At 31.6% G+C, this 19,435-nt stretch overlaps 2 protein-coding genes across 2 annotated transcripts; both read left to right on the top strand.

Moving 5' to 3' along the window:
- Window positions 1-423: 423 nt before the first annotated feature.
- On the top strand, window positions 424-6,948 carry LOC101206252 (kinesin-like protein KIN-5D). The gene is made up of 23 exons (XM_011659676.2): window positions 424-759; window positions 1,065-1,267; window positions 1,360-1,489; window positions 1,677-1,832; window positions 1,924-2,400; window positions 2,546-2,643; window positions 2,751-2,907; window positions 3,020-3,089; window positions 3,212-3,288; window positions 3,377-3,430; window positions 3,523-3,603; window positions 3,719-3,830; window positions 4,045-4,131; window positions 4,234-4,409; window positions 4,486-4,647; window positions 4,731-4,838; window positions 4,922-5,080; window positions 5,169-5,252; window positions 5,376-5,581; window positions 5,703-5,804; window positions 5,903-6,012; window positions 6,095-6,246; window positions 6,343-6,948. Exons 2-23 carry the CDS (start codon window positions 1,095-1,097, stop codon window positions 6,565-6,567), a joined length of 3,156 nt encoding a protein of 1,051 aa, XP_011657978.2. The 5' UTR covers window positions 424-759; window positions 1,065-1,094; the 3' UTR covers window positions 6,568-6,948.
- Window positions 6,949-9,990: 3,042 nt separating this feature from the next.
- On the top strand, window positions 9,991-18,265 carry LOC101207699 (putative respiratory burst oxidase homolog protein H). Its single transcript, XM_011659671.2, has 14 exons — window positions 9,991-10,502; window positions 10,861-11,026; window positions 11,138-11,186; window positions 11,840-11,953; window positions 12,248-13,060; window positions 13,429-13,524; window positions 13,637-13,752; window positions 14,117-14,219; window positions 15,846-15,937; window positions 16,141-16,300; window positions 16,668-16,805; window positions 16,921-17,049; window positions 17,275-17,353; window positions 17,868-18,265. The coding sequence occupies exons 1-14, from the start codon at window positions 10,157-10,159 to the stop codon at window positions 17,975-17,977; spliced, it is 2,511 nt and encodes an 836-aa protein (XP_011657973.2). The 5' UTR covers window positions 9,991-10,156; the 3' UTR covers window positions 17,978-18,265.
- The last annotated feature ends 1,170 nt before the right edge of the window (window positions 18,266-19,435 follow it).

Below are 19,435 nucleotides of genomic sequence, written 5' to 3'. Positions count from 1 at the left end.
GGGGCATTTTGTAATATCATTAAAGTCGAAGGGGGTATTATTACCGGCGGGGATCTCGCTTTAAATAAGCTCATTTTATTTCTAAATGACAACAGAAAAAACTAAAAAAAAGGATTAAATTCAATTTAAACAAACAAATAAATAAAATAAGTTTAGCATTTTTTATGAATTTCTCCATTTATAACGGTCGAAACCAAAGAATGAAAGCCATTAAGATAACGGAACCTTTTTTCCTTCACTTTTCTTTTTAACGCCGTTAACCTCCTCCGTCTATTGCCGTCCCCCGATTTTCAAACTCCTCGCGTAACGTCTTTAAAAAAAAAGAAAAAAGAAAATTCATTTTCCAATTTTCTAATTTTCCAGTTTTAATTTTTAAAAAAATATCTTAATATTTTTTAATTTTCATATCCATACTCCATCTTCTTCTTCTTCTTCTTCTTCCTCACACCTCCCTCATTTCTCTCTCTCTCTCTTCGACCTTTGAACAAATCCTTCAAATCCAATCAAGTTTCTTCATCCTTAGTCACTGTTCTTCGCTTTCTCTCACTAAAATCATCGCTATTCATACAGTGTCTTCTTCTTTTGACCGTTCGGATTCGGACCAACTCTTCCTTTGGCCGGCGATTGATTCACGGTCTTGTTTTTTTTTTTTTTTCTCTCTTCTGTTTCATCTTTCTTTTACACTACTTCTTCGCCACTTTTTGATTCAATCACAGGATTTCCGTCATTTTCGATCCAACTCAGATTCAACTCCATTTTGTATGTCTGACTCTGTTTGAGTAATCATTTCTACTGTGGACTTCCTTTTTACACCGTACTTATTTACATTGTTTTGTAAATGTAAATGTATGTGAGGTTGAGTTCGGGGTTGGGGTTGTTTAGTTTAACTGATGGAAATGGAGCTTCATTAGTTAGTGGAGGTTCTGATTCTGCTTAAATTTTGGTTTCTAGACTTGTAATTAGCTGCATTGGTATGAAGAATGAGTTTATTCTTCATAATTATGTTATGTTTGGTAAAGTTGGTACGATTTTTTGCTGACTTTGGTTTTACTGGTTTCTGAAAGGTTTGAGATCCAAACGACGGTTGTTTTGCGATGGAATCAGCGCAATCGCAGCAGAGAAAAGGTGGATTAGTGCCGATATCGCCGTCTCAAACTCCTCGTTCGAACGACAAGGCGACTAGAGATCTACGATCTGGGGATTCGAATTCGAGTAATAAACATGATAAAGAAAAAGGTGTTAATGTGCAGGTTATTGTGCGTTGCAGGTAATTAAATGGAGGGAATCTATTGATTTATTGTCATAAATTTCTTCTGTTTCTTCTTGAATTTTGATTTCGGGATTTGTTTCCTTTTTTAGGCCATTGAGTGATGATGAAACGCGATTGCATACTCCGGTGGTGATATCCTGCCATGAAAGTAGAAGAGAAGTCTCTGCAATTCAGACTATAGCCAACAAGCAGATTGATAGAACATTTGCATTTGATAAGGTTCTATTCATTCTGTTGAATAACTTAAGATAACAGATCAGCTTTGTATTTCAGTGATTAAACTCGAGCTAATCTTTGGTTGTGTTCTTAAACAAAAGCTCAATTCTCATGGGTGGGAAGCTGATAATGGAAATTCTATAATGTTCATTATTTTCCTTTCTTTTAATTTTTTTATTGTATGGGATAGGTTTTTGGCCCTGCATCTCAACAAAGGGAATTGTATGAATTGGCCGTGTCTCCTATTGTATATGAAGTTCTTGAGGGTTATAACTGTACTATCTTCGCATATGGTCAAACTGGAACTGGAAAAACATACACCATGGAGGGTGGAGCAAGAAAAAAGGTTGATAGCCCCCCCGAAATCTTTTCAAACGGACTAATTTTTGTGTATTTTTTCATTTTCATCATCAACTTGAATTTCCTGTTAATTTCAGAATGGAGAATTTCCAAGCGATGCTGGTGTAATTCCTAGAGCTGTCAAACAAATTTTTGACATTTTGGAAGCCCAAAATGCAGAGTATAACATGAAAGTTACGTTTTTGGAGTTATACAATGAAGAGATCACAGATCTTTTGGCCCCTGAAGAGACTTCAAAATTTATTGATGACAAGTCCAAGAAACCAATTGCTCTCATGGAAGATGGGAAAGGGGGTGTTTTCGTTAGAGGGTTGGAAGAAGAGATAGTCTGTTCTGCTAATGAAATATATAAAATCTTGGAGCGTGGATCGGCAAAAAGGCGTACGGCAGAAACTCTTCTGAATAAACAAAGTAGTCGGTCCCATTCTATATTTTCCATCACAATTCACATCAAAGAGTGCACTCCAGAGGGAGAGGAGATGATAAAATGTGGAAAGCTCAATCTTGTTGATCTTGCTGGCTCTGAGAATATTTCACGTTCTGGTGCACGAGAGGTATAGTATATACTAAACACTTTTGTTTTATATATAATCAGATCATAAATGATTCTGCATGTTCAATTGCAGCTCTTTCGAGAACTCATAATACACAAAAAATTCACTTAAAATTACTTAGACTGATGATCAACTACATTTGCAGGGGAGAGCAAGAGAAGCTGGGGAGATAAACAAAAGTTTACTTACACTTGGGCGTGTTATCAATGCCCTGGTAGAGCACTCGGGTCATGTTCCATATAGGTAAGAATAATTTTCTATTGTAGTATACTGAAACTGGAATTTCATTACCTTTGATAAAAGGATGGATGATGAAGTTAATTGTGTTGATGGAATGATTGAAATTTCAGGGATAGTAAATTAACAAGATTACTGAGGGATTCTTTGGGAGGTAAAACAAAGACTTGCATCATTGCTACGATATCGCCCTCTATCCACTGTCTTGAAGAAACACTCAGTACACTTGATTATGCACACCGTGCTAAAAACATAAAGAACAAACCAGAGGTTTACTACTTGTTGCTTTACTTGCTCATTATCAGTTGAATGTTCAACTTTTTGTTTGATCCATCATACTGGTTTTTCTCATTTCTTGTGCGTATGGCTCTTGATCATTCAGATTAACCAGAAGATGATGAAATCTGCTCTGATCAAGGATTTATATTCTGAAATTGATCGGCTTAAACAAGGTATTTACTGTGCATCTCTCTCTCTGTCTCTCAGTGTTGAAACAAGTCATTGATGTTATCTTTCCCTTTGTGGGCAAGGCATTTGGTTTCTGAAAATAATCTATACTTTTCTCTATTTCTAGAGGTATATGCTGCGAGGGAGAAGAATGGAATCTATATACCACGTGATCGTTACCTTAATGAGGAAGCTGAGAAGAAGGTTAGTTTTGAACTTTTTGGATTTTGGGAAAGCTTTTGACTGTGCTATTTTTATTAATTATATCATGTTCATAAAATTTTAACCCCAGGCAATGGCTGAAAAAATAGAACGAATGGAACTTGATTCAGAATCCAAGGACAAGGTGCGTTGGCAGTCGGGTAGATTTTATTTTTGAAGGCCCCATTCATATTTGCTTATTTGGAACTCTAAAAGTTGTCTTCTACTCGTGAACAGCAATTAATGGAGCTTCAGGAGCTTTATGATTCCCAGCAACTTTTGACAGAGGAATTAAGCGATAAATTAGATAGAACAGAGGTATATCCATGAGTAGGACTATCATATCATTGTTCAATAGAACAATATCCCTCATTTTTTTGTTCTTGTTTTTGGAAAAAAAGATACTTATAGCTACTGTTGTATGGAACTCCAGAAAAAGCTTGAGGAAACTGAACATGCTTTCTTCGATCTTGAGGAGAAACACCGCCAAGCAAATGCAACAATAAAAGAAAAGGAGTTTCTGATAATAAATCTTCTTAAGTCTGGTAAGAAAAATTTCATCTGTCCTTCAGCAGTTTGTTTAATTTTGGATTTTTTAAGTTTCTATTTCTCAGACTTTCTACTCTCTATTCTAAGATTTGCTTTGTAGATTTTGGACTGCTTGGCGTCTCAGTTCTTGACTTTATGTATTCCGTATATGCTTTATGTATTTTGCTTTAGTACAGCTTTCTGACAATTGTGCTTTGTCAACTCCTACAGAGAAAGCTCTCATTGAGCATGCATTTGAATTGCGAGCAGAGCTGGAAAATGCTGCATCAGATGTGTCGGGTTTATTTGACAAAATTGGTTGGTTATAGACTATAATGTCTTTTATACTTATTTTTCTTTCACCATATAGTTTCGTCAGAAGTATTGATTATACTAAGCAGCATCATATTATCTATCCAGAGCGCAAGGACAAAATTGAAGATAGAAACAAATCACTTGTCCAGAAATTTCAATTTCAGTTAACTCAGCAGCTTGAATTATTGCATAAAACTGTAGCTGCTTCAGTTACCCAACAGGAGCAGCAACTGAGGGATATGGAGGAAGACATGCAATCTTTTGTTTCAACAAAAGCGAAGGTAATGCTTGATAAAAGACCATTTTTCCATTAGGAATTTCTCATCCTCACGCATAACTTTTATTCTACTTGTGAAGGCCACTGAAGAACTTAGAGAACGGATTGGGAATTTGAAAGTAACGTATGGATCTCGAGTTAAAGCTCTGAATGATATAACTGGAGAGCTTGAAGGAAACTTTCAATCAACCTTTGGTGATATAAATTCTGAAGTTTCAAAGCATTCATCAGCTCTTGAAAACGTAAGCATTTTTATTCCTTCTATTTTGGTCCATGAACTTTCTCCTTTATCGTGTTCTGACTGGATCGATCTTGGTCGATTCAGCTTTTTAATGGAATTGCTTCAGAGGCCGAGGCATTGCTCAGTGATCTCCAAAATAGCCTTCACAAACAGGAAGAGAAGCTGACTGCATATGCTCAAAAGCAGCATCAGGTTTTTTTATTAATAACACTTCTTTATGTCCACAATTTGAACAATATTTCACGAATTGCTCAACTTATTAAGGATTAATATAGGCACATGCTAGAGCAGTAGAAACCACACGCTCAGTTTCTAAAGTTACCTCAAACTTCATAAGGACAATGGATATGCATGCGTCAAAGCTCACCCACATTGTGGAAGATGGGCAGTCTGTCAATGAGCAGAAACTGTCCGAACTTGAAAAGAAATTCGAGGTAGTTGCAAATTGCGAAGACTTTGTAATAGATTTTACTGTTACCTAAGTCTTTTGTATTGATCTTCAGATTTATTTGGTATCTACAGGAGTGTGCAGCCAATGAAGAAAAACAACTGTTGGCAAAAGTAGCTGAGTTGCTTGCAAGTTCAAATGCAAGAAAGAAACAATTGGTATTTTCTTAACTTTATACTGTAACTAAATTGCCTGTTGGAACTTGGAATGTAACTTGTTACTGAGGAGATTTGATACAACTTTTTTTAGGATCTCTAAAGGTTAATGGTTCATTTTGATAGGTTCAATCAGCAATCAATGACCTGCGGGAGAGTGCTACAAGTAGAACCAACATGCTGCAGCAGGAAATGTCCACCATGCAAGACTGTACTTCTTCAGTGAAAACTGAATGGGCAATGCACCTGGAAAAAGCAGAGTCACACTACCACGAAGACACTTCTGCTGTCGAACATGGGAAGAAAGACATGGAAGAGGTTCTTCAAAATTGGTACGATCTAGTTCTTCTAACTTATTTCGCTTTCAAATACTTCGGATCTTCTAACTTATTTCGCTTTCAAATACTTCGTTATTACCCTCTCGAGTTAACGGTTGTCATACAAACTGTTTAGCTTGAACAAGGCAAAAATGGGTGCTCAACAATGGAGGACTGCTCAAGAATCCTTACTCAGTTTGGAAAACAACAGTGTTGCTTCCGTGGATTCCATTTTTCGGTACACAATTTTATCCTTGAAAGAAAAGAACTATACATGAAGAAATAATTGTTGTATTATGTCGACATCAATCATCATTACTTTCTTAAATACATTAGGGATGGGACAGAATCCAATCAAGCGCTATGTGCTCGGTTTTCTTCTGCTGCATCTGCTGCTCTTGAAGATGTCGATAGTGCAAACAAGAATCTCCTCTCATCTGTTGATCGTCAGTGTCCTATATTTTAACTGTATACTTCCATCGTTTCAATCTATAAAATTCAACTTATGAATTGTGGTGGCCATTGCAGATTCGTTAGAACTCGACAATGAAGCGTGTGGAAATCTCAATTCAATGATTACTCCTTGTTGCGAGGAGCTAAGGGATTTGAAAGGTGGCCATTACCACAAGATAGTAGAAATCACTGAACATGCAGGAACATGTCTGCTTACAGAATACACGGTAGATACAGTTAAACATCGACTGTTTTTGACAGTTAAGTTAGTTGCTCTTCAACATTTGATTTAATCTCTCTCCCTTTTTCATTAAACTCAACAGGTTGATGAACCATCTTGTTCAACACCAAGAAAGCGATCATTCAACTTGCCAAGCGTTGCATCAATCGAAGAACTTCGAACACCAGCTTTTGATGAGCTTCTCAAGTCATTCTGGGATTTGAAATATTCAAAACAATCCAATGGAGATATAAAGCATTTAGCTGGAACACATGAAGCCACACAATCAGTAAGAGATTCTAGACTTCCTCTAACTGCTATAAATTAATTAAGAAGACTTGAAAAAAAAAAACATATATAGAGAAAAGACTTGGATCTTTATGTAAATATAAAGGCTTATATATATATTATGTCTTTGAGTGCAATTTTACATTCGTTAATTTTTTTTTCTTTACCCCTTTTTTGGCAAAAAAAAGAAAAGAAATATACATTATGGAGGCAGGAAATCAGGTTTTTCCCCCAATTTAGTCATTAGTTTTGTGTTATCTAGGCATTGATGATAGTGTTTTTCTTTAAAAAAAACACTATATGTAATTTTCACATCCTCGATGGATCCATTATTATTTCCACTTGTTGACTTTTCCAGAAGCTGTTTATTAGTGGATTCTTGGCCTAAGGATATATAGTAGATTACATTGTGATTTTGCTATTTAATTGTGTTTGATTTCAATTTGGTACCTATGATATTAAAATTTTGATTTCTTAATGTATATTATGTTTAACGTTTTTAATTTGGACATCGAAATAAGAAACAATAGCTAAAATGAGCACGGTTCAATTGATGTAAAACTAGTATTAATAACAACCAACTTGTGGAGGAGGAAGAAATGAGTTTGAAAGAAGGGTTGAATTTGATACTTAACATAATATTTGGGTGAACATTGAATTAATTAACATAGTTTTTCTTATCACAGTTTTCATTTTTCTTATATTATCTATTTTTTTTCAAAAGCTACTTTATTAAGTTTTGAAATTTTGGTCAATAATTTTAAAACGCTACTATAACATAAATAATAAAACAAAAAAATCACAAATGAAAGTAATGTTTTAGGTTTATAGTGTTAGTTAGTCTAATTTTTAAAAACAAATGGTCATCAAACAAACACATTGCCTTTGTTATGTGCACTTCATTATCCATTGTCTCAACAGTTCAGGTTCAAATAAAGTCAAGCTTACCATTTTTTTACCATGTGAAAAAGTAGTCGATGAATTACAGTAAAATCTAATATTGTATTAATATTTTAACACTTTTTCTCATTTGTACGAAAAAACATCTTTAATTGATCTTGTCACGTTTAAAAGTTAAATATTTGCATATCACTTAAAGCACAAAACAGAAGCTAAAATGAGTAAAAGAAGATATAATAAGCTTTTTGTTTTTGTTTGTGGGAGGTTAGTTGAGTTTCAAAAGATGGCAACATTCAATCTATGGAAATTTCTTTGTTTACAAGTTTTCTTTTGAGGCCAACTTCTTCGATCTCATATATATATATATGTTTGAAAACTTACTCTAAATTGTTCTACTTTACTAATCAATCATTCTTTCTCCACCTTCTATGATCCAAATTTAAAGATATATATAACAGTGTGAAAATATATAATAAAATTTTGATTAAATTGTCTGTAAGTTTATTAGTTATAGACTACACGAGACATAAAAGTCAGTTAGGGCTAGAATATCATTAATAAATTTTTATGTTTGAAATTCTTAAAAATATTGTTAATTAATACACTTAATTTTTAGCTTTAAAAGTAATGTTCAAGTTCTACTTTGTTTGCAGTTTATGTATTCATATTTTTAAATTTGATCTATTTTATTTTATTTTCGTACTTTCCAAATATTTATTGTTCATGTACTTTCTAAAAAGTGATCATTTTAGTCTCTTGATTTAGGTTAATATATTTAGTTTTCATTTGATGTCTTTTTAAGTATATCCTTTGAGAAGAATGATGAAATTAGTTAAATGAAAATAAATAGAAGAAAAGGGGATGTAGTTAACTTTTGTAATAATGAAGCTTGGAAACATCACGTTATGTGTAAGAAGAAGAGAAAAATAAGTTGTAAAGAAAAGAAAAGAAGAGAAGGTATGAGAAGACTCTAATTCTTTTAAATTACTAAAATCTTTCTATTATAGAATTTACATTTTGCATAAGTAAAAAAGGTTAAAATCTTACTTTTTTTTATTCAAAATCACTTTTAGTTTAAACATTGGTTTCTTTTTTAATAATTCAAAAGTAATTTCTATGGTGTGAAAGTGACGTTTAAAATTGCAAAATCGTATATTTCTAATAATTTATACCTATTTTCAACTTTGATTTGCAATAAAAAATTTAGAAAATTTTCCTTGAACTTTTCGTAACAATTTAGTGTTCTGGTTTAATGAAATTTTTTTCAAAATAATAAATCGATAAACTAATTAAATACTTAATATTTTTACAAAATACATAATAAACAGTATAAAAAAAAGATTGACATCTAAATTGATACACAATTAAAATATATGAATTATTACTAAATTATTATATATATTTCATGGAAACCTCTTAACCTTTTGAATTATTTATGACATATTTAAAAGTGATTTTCATATGAAAAATAATTTTAACAATTTAAAAATCACTCTAAAAAATTAAACTCAATAACATATAAAAGGGAAAAAGAGAATATATTAACAAGAGAGAGAAATAACTATACAAAATTATTCAAAAAGTTATTATAGAGAAAAAGGAAAAGAAATGAAAAAATTACTTTATCATTAAAAAAGAGAGATTGTAAAAGAATGTGAATTTTATGTTAATTATGCCTTAATGATTATAAATACGAAAATATAACATCAAAAAAGAAAGAAAAAAGTATTGATTTATGTTATATTTTTCTTGAGTTCTTTAAGTCGTAACCCAACATGATATATATTTTTGATGTTAATGATGATAAAGTTCATCACCAACAACACTTCAAAGAAAAGACTATGGTACGTGTTACACATATTAGTTCTTTTCAAATCTGTGATCATATTTTTCTTTTACTTTCTACATAACTTTATTACCATTTTAATACTCACTTTTCTAAAAGTAATTTTGCAAATGATGTATCTCTATATTTTTTAAAAAATTGATTGTTGTATGGTTGGTCACATTGACTAAGTCGGTCATTATGCCATAACAGGAGTCTTTTATTTTAATATCATTAAAATTTGAACTTTATTTTCATTCATATATATACAAATAGTCTATTGGAAAACCTATATATCATTGATTGACATATTAATAACTAATTCTTAATATGCATAAAAACTATTCATCAACCATGTAAAATTTATTTGATAGGTGATAGGAAGTAGAATTGATGACCCATCATTAATAGACTACTAAAATATTCTCTCAATAATTAAGAAAAATGAATTATTCTAGATGACAAATCCGTTTCAAAATCACTTAACACATGGATTTAAAAATTTTCTATATTTGAAAATGAAAAAAAAAAAAAAATTCATAAAAGCAACTATAATTTTTGAAAATTATTTATTTGTGTGATATCAAACAATTTTGTCACATCCATTACAATTATAATATTATATATAGATGTAAAATATATTGTTAATTAAAAGAAACTAAATACAAACTTAAAATGAATATATAATAAGTTCACCAACTCTACGAAAAGATTGTACTTCCACATAAAATTGTATGCTTTCTATAAATGGAATCAACCAAAATATGAACCAATCTTCAATCTTCAATCTCCACTTCCCTTTATCTTTCACCCTCAATTCATCAAAACAAACAAACATACAAAGATCCAAATCACACCAAGATAACCTTTTGATCGTCAATCAAACATCACCAACTTGGACAACATGAACGACGACAATAATAATAATCATGAAGACACACAGAAATGGATTCTAGATTCCGATGTGATAGATGTCATGGTTGATGTACCGATAATCGACGGTGGCGGCGGCAACAAAAAAGGGAGCTTTAAAACAAGGGATGATCAACGACGACATGGGGTTTCAAGGCCTGCAGGGATGAGGCTTGGAAGAAGACAGTCCAAAGCTGAAAGAGGTTTTAAGAGCTTGAAATTTCTGGATCGTTCCGTTACCGGCAAAGAAGTTGATGCTTGGAGAGCAATCGAGAATCGATTCCAACGATATGCTATTGATCATAGGCTTCCTAGAGATAAATTTGGAGTTTGCATTGGTATGTCTTTTAACTTTTTGTGTTTGTTTCGTATCGATAATGTTTTTAAAAAGGTCTTAGGTTGTGTTATATCTTAGTACATGTATAGATAAACATCTAAGAACTTGCAGTTCAAAATCAAACCATTGATCATTAAAGGTTATATTGATATGCAGGTTTAACTTTCTCTTGGACAACAAATTAAAAATTATTCAAAACTCTAAAAGTAAACCGTAACTAAATACACACATAGCTTGATAAGTACATAGAACAGGAGACATGTATATTCAGAAGCTGTTTAGGAATCAAAATTATGAATTAACGTGAAGCCTCGTTACATACAATAATTAGAACTCGGAAGTTAAATTTGATTGAACAGGAATGGGAGGAGATTCAAAGGATTTTGCTGGTGAATTATTTGATACATTGATGAGAAGAAGGAGGCTATGTTTAGGAGGTGGTATTACATTGGAAGAATTACAGGGTTTTTGGGAAGACGTAACTAGCCAAGACATGGACTTTCGTTTACAAATATTCTTTGAAATGTAAGACCAAACTATATACTATATAATTTCTAAATTCTATAACTAGTATTTTTTACCTTTCTTTTGTTACCAAAAGTCTTTGAAAATCATTAAATTTTGATAGTCCTTCAGGTGCGACAAAAATGGTGATGGCAAGCTTTCAGAGTCAGAAGTAAAGGAGGTTAGAAAATTAGAATTCAAACGTTGATATCGATTTGGTTTTTCAAAATTAAGTTTAGGGTAAATTTCTATGTTTCGTAATTATCAACTCTCTACAAATGTTTTTAAGAACAAACACAAATTTTGAGAATATCTAAAAAATTAAGGATGTTTTTATTAGATCGCGTGCTCTCCATTTACTTTTAGAATTTGACTAAGAGTTCAAGGATTTTGGTTTTCTTTAACAAATGTGAAAGGTTGGGACAAAGATCCTTCAACTATCTCTACAATAATATGAACTATTATCTACGTGTAGGGTAGGAGATTGACTTTGGTACCACTTTGTTGAGGATAACCACCCTCCAAGTATCTTTACAATGACACGATGTTGTTCACTTTGAACATAAGCTTCAATTGCTGGATTTTGGTTTTACCGAAAAGACATCATAATTGTCCTTTATATATTTCTTCTTATATCTAGCCAACCTGAAAAGTTGACAATATTCACCAAAATAGAAGAAAGACATAAAAGATACTAAACATTTTATCAAATGGGACCTACATATATCTAGTTGATATTATCCCTGGGTTGAGTGAGTCGAATAGGAATTTAATTCAAAGTTTATAAACACATTACAAATTTACAATTGTTTAATTATGTGTATTGAAATAAAGGTGATAATCTTGAGTGCATCTGCAAACAAGTTAGGAAATCTCAAAAGCCAAGCAGGTTATTATGCATCAATGATCATGGAAGAGCTTGATCCAGACCATCTTGGATATATAGAGGTAATAATATTGCCTTCTCGTAGTCTTTTCTTTTTGACAAAACTATGAAAGTAGGAGTAGTACTTGCAATTATACATTGAAGCTTTGAATTGTAACTCCATTCAGGGTTTCAATTGTAAAAATATGGGTTCTACATCAAACTTATACAAGCGTTACTCAATGTTTACACTTGAAAATTTGAGGTTGTAATTACAGCCACCACCATATACTTCATAAATAAATAAATAATTTTTGCAATTTGCTCTAATTTTTTTTATACATTATTATCATTTGTTTCTCTTCGATTTAAAGCAGCTGTCACAACTTGAAACTCTACTGAGGGAAGTTATGGTATTTGATCAAGATAACAGCAAGATTATGGGTAAAAAGACATGTAGTCTTACAAGAGCCATGATTCCAAAAAGATACCGAACTCCAGTGAGCCGAGTCATATCAAGAACCGTCGAGCTCATCCACGACAATTGGAAGAGGATATGGGTGATCGTAGCGTGGTTAGCAATAAACGTTTTGTTATTCTTTTGGAAGTTTAATGAATACAAGAAACACAAGGGATTCAAAATAATGGGAAATTGTCTCTGTGTTGCAAAAGGTGGAGCTGAGACAACCAAATTCAACATGGCTCTAATTTTAGTGCCAGTTTGTAGAAGTACTCTCACAAGTCTTAGGTCAACATTCCTAAGTAGAATAATCCCATTTGATGATAATATAAACTTCCACAAAGTAATTGCAATAGGGATAGTAATTGGGACATTTCTTCATGTGTTTATGCACATAACTTGTGATTTTCCAAGGATAATTGGTTGCCCTAGAGAGAAATTTATGCTACTTCTTGGCCCTAATTTCAATTACCATCAACCAAGTTATCAAGAGTTGGCGAGAAGTATAGCTGGGGTTTCTGGGGTTTTCATGTTGATCATTATGGGAATTTCATATGTTTTAGCCTCACATCAATTTAGAAGAAATGTTATTAAGTTGCCTTCACCTTTACACCATTTGGCTGGCTTCAATGCATTTTGGTATTCTCATCATTTGCTTATTGTGGCTTATGTTCTCTTCATAATACATGGATACTACCTCTTCTTAGTCACTCAATGGTACCTCAAATCGGTACGTATTGCCTCTCCCTTCCTCTTTAATTTAACTATCTGTTTCAAATAATCTTTTATGTACTTAAAAACAAAACGTAACCTAATTCGTTAAACGCTTAAAAAGTCTGTCATACATCTTATTTTAATTAATATTTTGTTGTTACAGTTTAACACATAACCAAAATCAACCCATGACACAACATTTAAAATATAATACAATCTACAATGCAGTGTCATATTAAGGTCTTATCAACAAACATTCATTAGACACAAAGTTAAAAACAGAAACGATTTTTTTTTAACTAACCACACATCGACACAAACTTAAAAGTTAAAAGAAACCAACTGTATGGATTATTTTTTTTATTTGAATGTTAATGATTGTAGACATGGATGTATTTAGCAATCCCAATGTCTTTATATGCTAGTGAGAGGCTTCTTGCATCAGTGAATGAGCTGAAGCATAGTGTTGACATTATTAAGGTAATTATTACATATATTCTTTCTAATTAATTTCTTTTAACTAAAATTTTCAAACTTTAATGGGGTTTTAATTTAATTTGTTTGAATAATGTTTCGTAAATTTGTTGTTCAGGCAGTGATATATACGGGGAATGTTCTTGCACTATATTTGACAAGACCTCAAGTTTTTAGATATAAAAGTGGAATGTATCTTTTCATCAAGTGTCCAGATATATCGAATTTTGAATGGTAATGTATATATTTTATATACGACCATTTTGTAAGGATGACTTAAAGTACAAGTTTGGTCCTAAAGTTTTAAGGTTGTATCAATAAAAGTATTTACGTTAGGTTCGTTGTTTCTATTAATTTAAAAAGTTTTTGTGAAACTTGTGAACTTTTTAGCTTAATGGTCCAATTTGTTAACCATTTATTTATGTCCATTTGGTTGTTTTTGTTTTTATTTTTTCTATTTTAAAATTATTGGATATTAAAATATAAAAAAACCACGAATGTTTTGTAACTTATTTTGTTTTCTGTTTTTGGAAACAAAATGTATTTACTTTTTAAGTTTTCATTTTCAATTTGGGTTCATAATTTTGATTTGTTTTAGGCATCCGTTCACTATAACTTCTGCCCCAGGAGATGACTACTTGAGTTGTCATATTAGAACATTGGGAGATTGGACTGCAGAGCTTCATAACAGGTTTGCAAAGGTGTGTGATGTTTCTTTTCATTCAACTAAATAGCCTTATGATCATTTATTATTAAATTCATGAATGATGCATGAAAAGTTAATTAGTTTAATTTAAAACTATATCATCCTATTCATAGTAGAACCTCAACAACATGTATTAGTGGTAAAGTTAAGACCAAGCACCCTCTAAAGCCAGATAAATTAAAACATGAAGGGAGCTACTTGTATAGTCTAAAATAATAACCAGTAGTACGTATACGTAGTCCAATCTTCAATAGAAATCAAACCAAGGGCGGCTTCAAATTATTCCAGAGGATAGCTTGCCAACATGATCGAATACCTAGATTTAGATAGGGCTAAGGGTAGTTAGTTATATAAACCCTTAGATGTTTATAAATAGAAAGTTGGGAAGAGAAGAAATGCATGCAAATTTTGGTGAAGATAATGGACGGCAACATTCATTGAAAGAAAGGAAGGACAGAGAGTTAGAGTTTCATTTTAAGTGTTCTTGAATTTACTTTTATTTGTTTGTTCTTTTATATTGCAATTTTTGTATGAAATATCAATAAAACAGAAACACTATATCAGTGTTCTAACAAATTGGTATCAGAGCACTTATTTTCTGGAAAATCGAAGGAAAATGACAATCACATAAACTTTGGAATCCATAACAAAGAATATTGCGCAGTTGGAGATTCAAATCGAGGAAAACAATCAACGAATGTTAAAGTGGATTGAAATGATAGAGATGGAAGAAACGAAAAGGAGATAAATCAAAGTAATAAAATATATTGAAGACTGATTCGTGAGAGAGAAACAGAAGATCCATTCAGTCGAATAAAGATGAGTACAAGGAAGAGCAAGATGAAACATTGATACTTGAAATAAATTGAGGAATAAAAAACTAGCAACACCATTATTGAGTCCTTAAAAGATCAAGCTGAGAAAATAAACAAAAGTGTAAACCAAAATAACAATGATAAGTATCAGATGATAAGCAACTCAAGGAACAACTTGAAGAACACAAAGTAGTAATCAGTCATAACACGAAACGTTGTTAACCCAGTTCAATGACTCAACATCTACATCTAGGGGGTCCTTAACCCATGATATCATATATTTTATTGCTTTGGTAACGGTTAATCATACTCAACTTAATATGATTCTAGTACAGAGATTTTACATCAACTTAAACACTCTATACTTGACATGTGATACAACACAAGTATCACAAGATTGACAAAGCAAGATTCTGTCGAAACAAAATCAACAATCTTAATATGTACACAATAGTATGCTAAGATCCACTTTAGTTTCTAATAACCCTCGTAATTTTGTTTTCGATTTCCTCGAAATGTCTAATAACGATAGATATCATAGTTGTCATATCTTATATACCATGAATCTTCCTTATCTAGCAAATCTACCCTTTATCCTAGCAAATGTGGAACTTGGTCACCTCCCAACAAAATTGTATTTTCGTTCATCTCCTCACATTATTGACTTTTCTTTTCTTTTCAGAAAATACTTTAGTCATATGAAATCATTACACAAAATTATCCATACCCAAATAAACTTTAAAAATAGTCCAAAATATTTTGAAACTTGCTTATTTATAAGCATATACTGAAAAAGAAAGTGACAGGTATGTGAAATGGAGAGGGCACAAGCAAGAAAGGGAAGTCTGGTTAGAATGGAAACTACAGCATATGCTGGTGATAGCTATTCTCAGCTAAGGTGAGCACAATTTTTTTAGGCTTAGGATAAAATAATACAACTACATTTATTTAAACAAAAACTACACTAAATATTTTTAAATTTAACAAAATATTACACAGTTTATTAGTGTCTATTAGCGATAGATCATGATAGACATCGTATATATATAGTTATCCAATCAAATCGTGACATTCTATTATTTCTTCTTATTTAATTTTCAGATATCCAAGAATTGTCATCAAAGGGCCATACGGTGCTCCAGCACAAGATTACAAAAAGTATGATATTCTTTTTCTTATAGGGCTTGGAATTGGGGCAACTCCAATGATCAGCATTATAAAAGATGTTTTGAACACCATCAAGCCAATTGATCATTATAGTGTGAGTCTTCACCTAAAAAGCTAGTTTTAAACTATATTTTTCAAATTCATAGTCTACATTATATAACTAACAACAAATTTAATGTACTTATTTTTCATAAAGGTTTCAATCCTTATTTGTATATATATAAACTCTATGGTTTGATAACACTATTACAAATAGTTAGATTATATATATAAAAAAAAAAAAAAATCATAGAAAAGAACTAAATTCTAGTTTTCTCCTAATCATAAAGAATAGCTTTCTAATACCCTACAACGTCGCCATAATTGAAACTCATCCTAAAGTTTAGGGATATTTGGTATAGTTTAACCTAAGTATATGAAAATTACATATAAAGTGGAAAATTTTATTATTTTCTTTGTAGGATTCAATACACAAACATTCGCTAGATTCCAGTAGACGTGGCCCCGAAAGAACATACTTTTATTGGATTACAAGAGAACAAGGCTCATTTGAATGGTTCAAAGGTGTTATGAATGATATCTCTGAATATGATCATGATGTAAGTTCAAAGTCGTTAATTTTCACATTTGTAAGCACCTGAGAAGTCGTTATTTTGGAATAATCTTAATTATACTTTGTTAAATTAAATGACATTTTTTTTAATGAATTTGCAGCATGTAATAGAAATGCATAATTACTTGACTAGTGTTTATGAGGAAGGAGACGTAAGATCTGCTCTTATAACCCTGGTGCAAAAGCTCCAACATGCTAGAAATGGAGTCGATGTTCTTTCCGAAAGTCGGGTATTACTTCGTACTAATTTTCGATATTCATGTTCTATTACTGTACTCATAGTTAAGTTTTCTTTACTTGTCTATGATTATTCCCGAGGCATAATTTAAAACAAATCGGTTAAACTATAAGTTTAATCGTTCTTGACCTTTGAACTTTCAATTTGATCTTCTATTTCAATAGCTTTCTAACCAATGTTCAATAAAGTATAAAATTTTCATGTGAACTATTCACAGATACGAACTCATTTTGCTAGACCAAATTGGAGGAAGGTGTTTGCAGAATTGGCAAGTAATCACATGGCTTCACGTATAGGTGAGTATATTTTTGAACGAGTTATATATATAAGTCGATGGCGAAATGGTTTAGAGTGAGCTTGAAATGATTTTTTTCTTTTAATATTTTCAAGTAGAAATATTTATTACAGGTTGGGATATCATTTTGAACTGTGTACTGTAAGATCCATTCCAATTGAGTGATCTTAATTACTTTATTCCTTAGATCTTAAAATTTGTGGCTTCTATTGCAATATTATTATTGACTTCTCACACAATTCAAAGCTTCGAAATCTCTTTAAAATTTCAAAAAAAGAAAAAATTAGGATTGATATGGGAGTGGTGGTGACCTAGAATAACAGTAATGCGTCAATCCAAATTTTCATTCCCAATCATCGGTCCACACCATTTCAAGTCTCACTTTCCATGATTCAAAATTATCATAAAGGATTTCCAGTTCAAGTGTAGTTTAGAAACGTTTACAAAAGGTAAAAGTGAATTAACATAGGTATAACTAGTTACAGGGACGAATTTGTTTTTGTTTGATTTTGCAGGTGTGTTTTATTGTGGAAGTGCTACACTTACCCAAACATTAAGGAAACTATGCCAAGAATTTAGCTCAAGCTCAACAACTCGTTTTCACTTTCACAAGGAGAATTTCTAGACATATTGAGATCATTTTTCATATATACAATATGAAGTGTGTAGTAGGCTTTAATGTGTAAGCTGTAAAAAAAAAAAGAATATCATTACTATATGTATAACTCAGAAGTTTTGTAGTGTTGTGAAAATTAAATGTCTCACTTTTTCTTTGTTTTTAAATATATTGTGTATATATAAAGAAAGAAGAACAGAATTGAAGCATTTCATTTGTGCTTAGTTGTTATTGATGGTGTATTTAAATATACCATGTTTGAATGTTTGTATACAAAGAAAGGATTCGATTCTTGAAGTCGTCATTGTTCTTTTTTCCAAGGGTTTGTAGAGACAATTGTTGCTCGGAAAATGTTTTGTTAAGCTGAATGTTGCATCAGTTCATTTAACTTCAAGAACTAGCTGCTAAAGAATGGGCAGAGAATTAGAACTGATTGTTGTAATTAAGGTGTACATATATATCCTTGGAACAATTTCTTAAACTTATGCAACCTCCAACTTAGCCTAGAAATTACACTTGTTTCTCTCTATGTTTTGGTTTTTTCTTTCCAAGGAGTATTTTTCTGTCCAGGGGTTCTGTAGAGGGCTTTCTCTCTTTTCTACTGATGTAAAGAGACATTATTGTGCTTATAATGACCAAAACAGTCCTTTTGTTTGCATATCTTTTCTGTGGTGAGCTTTTAAATTTGAAATCAACAAGTAAGGAACTCAACGAAAGATAAAAAGATCGACACACAAATATATATGATTTACTATAATAATATTTTGTTAGTGTTGAATGAAAAACTCTTTACGCAATAACACAACACAATATACTATAATATACGACAAGGACCACACTATGTGATAAGAGTCCTAAACAATAGAGTTATTGAATTTTGTAAAATTATGTGATATTGATCATGACTATGCAATAATACTAGTTATGAGAGACAACTATATGAGAGACGTTAAAATATCTCATCGCATAAGCAGACATTCTAGACAAGATGCTCAAGCAAGAAGATATAATAAATGAAATGACCTTTATTGCATAAATAGTCAAACGTTTTATTACCTTTTTAATTTACACTTAATTTCCATCGTACCCTTCCCCTTAATTACAAATGTTTCAAAAATTAATTTTCAACGTCTCTCTTTGTCTCCTCATACTATATAAACTCTTTACGCTCTTTCATTGTGTGTGCGAGAATTTCACAAGAAAATCTTTTCTCTCAAAACAATCTTTCTCTGAGTTTTTCGAGTAATAAGAAGTGTTTATTTAAGTGTTAAAATTTCAATTAGTTTCAGTGAAAAACTAATTGAAGAACAAAGTTGTTTTATCCTCGATCAAACTGTTTGCACAAAGAGAGCAGAGATGCGAAATATCTTAAAGAGAGTGAGATTTGCGACTCAGTCATTTACTAACCTGATTCTATTTTGCAGTTTGCATTTTGACCAAACAATTTAATTAGACGTTCTAACCACT

This window comes from Cucumis sativus, chromosome 1, assembly GCF_000004075.3.
Source record: "Cucumis sativus cultivar 9930 chromosome 1, Cucumber_9930_V3, whole genome shotgun sequence".
NCBI lineage: Eukaryota > Viridiplantae > Streptophyta > Magnoliopsida > Cucurbitales > Cucurbitaceae > Cucumis > Cucumis sativus.
This window is presented reverse-complemented; position numbering and strand designations above follow the sequence as displayed.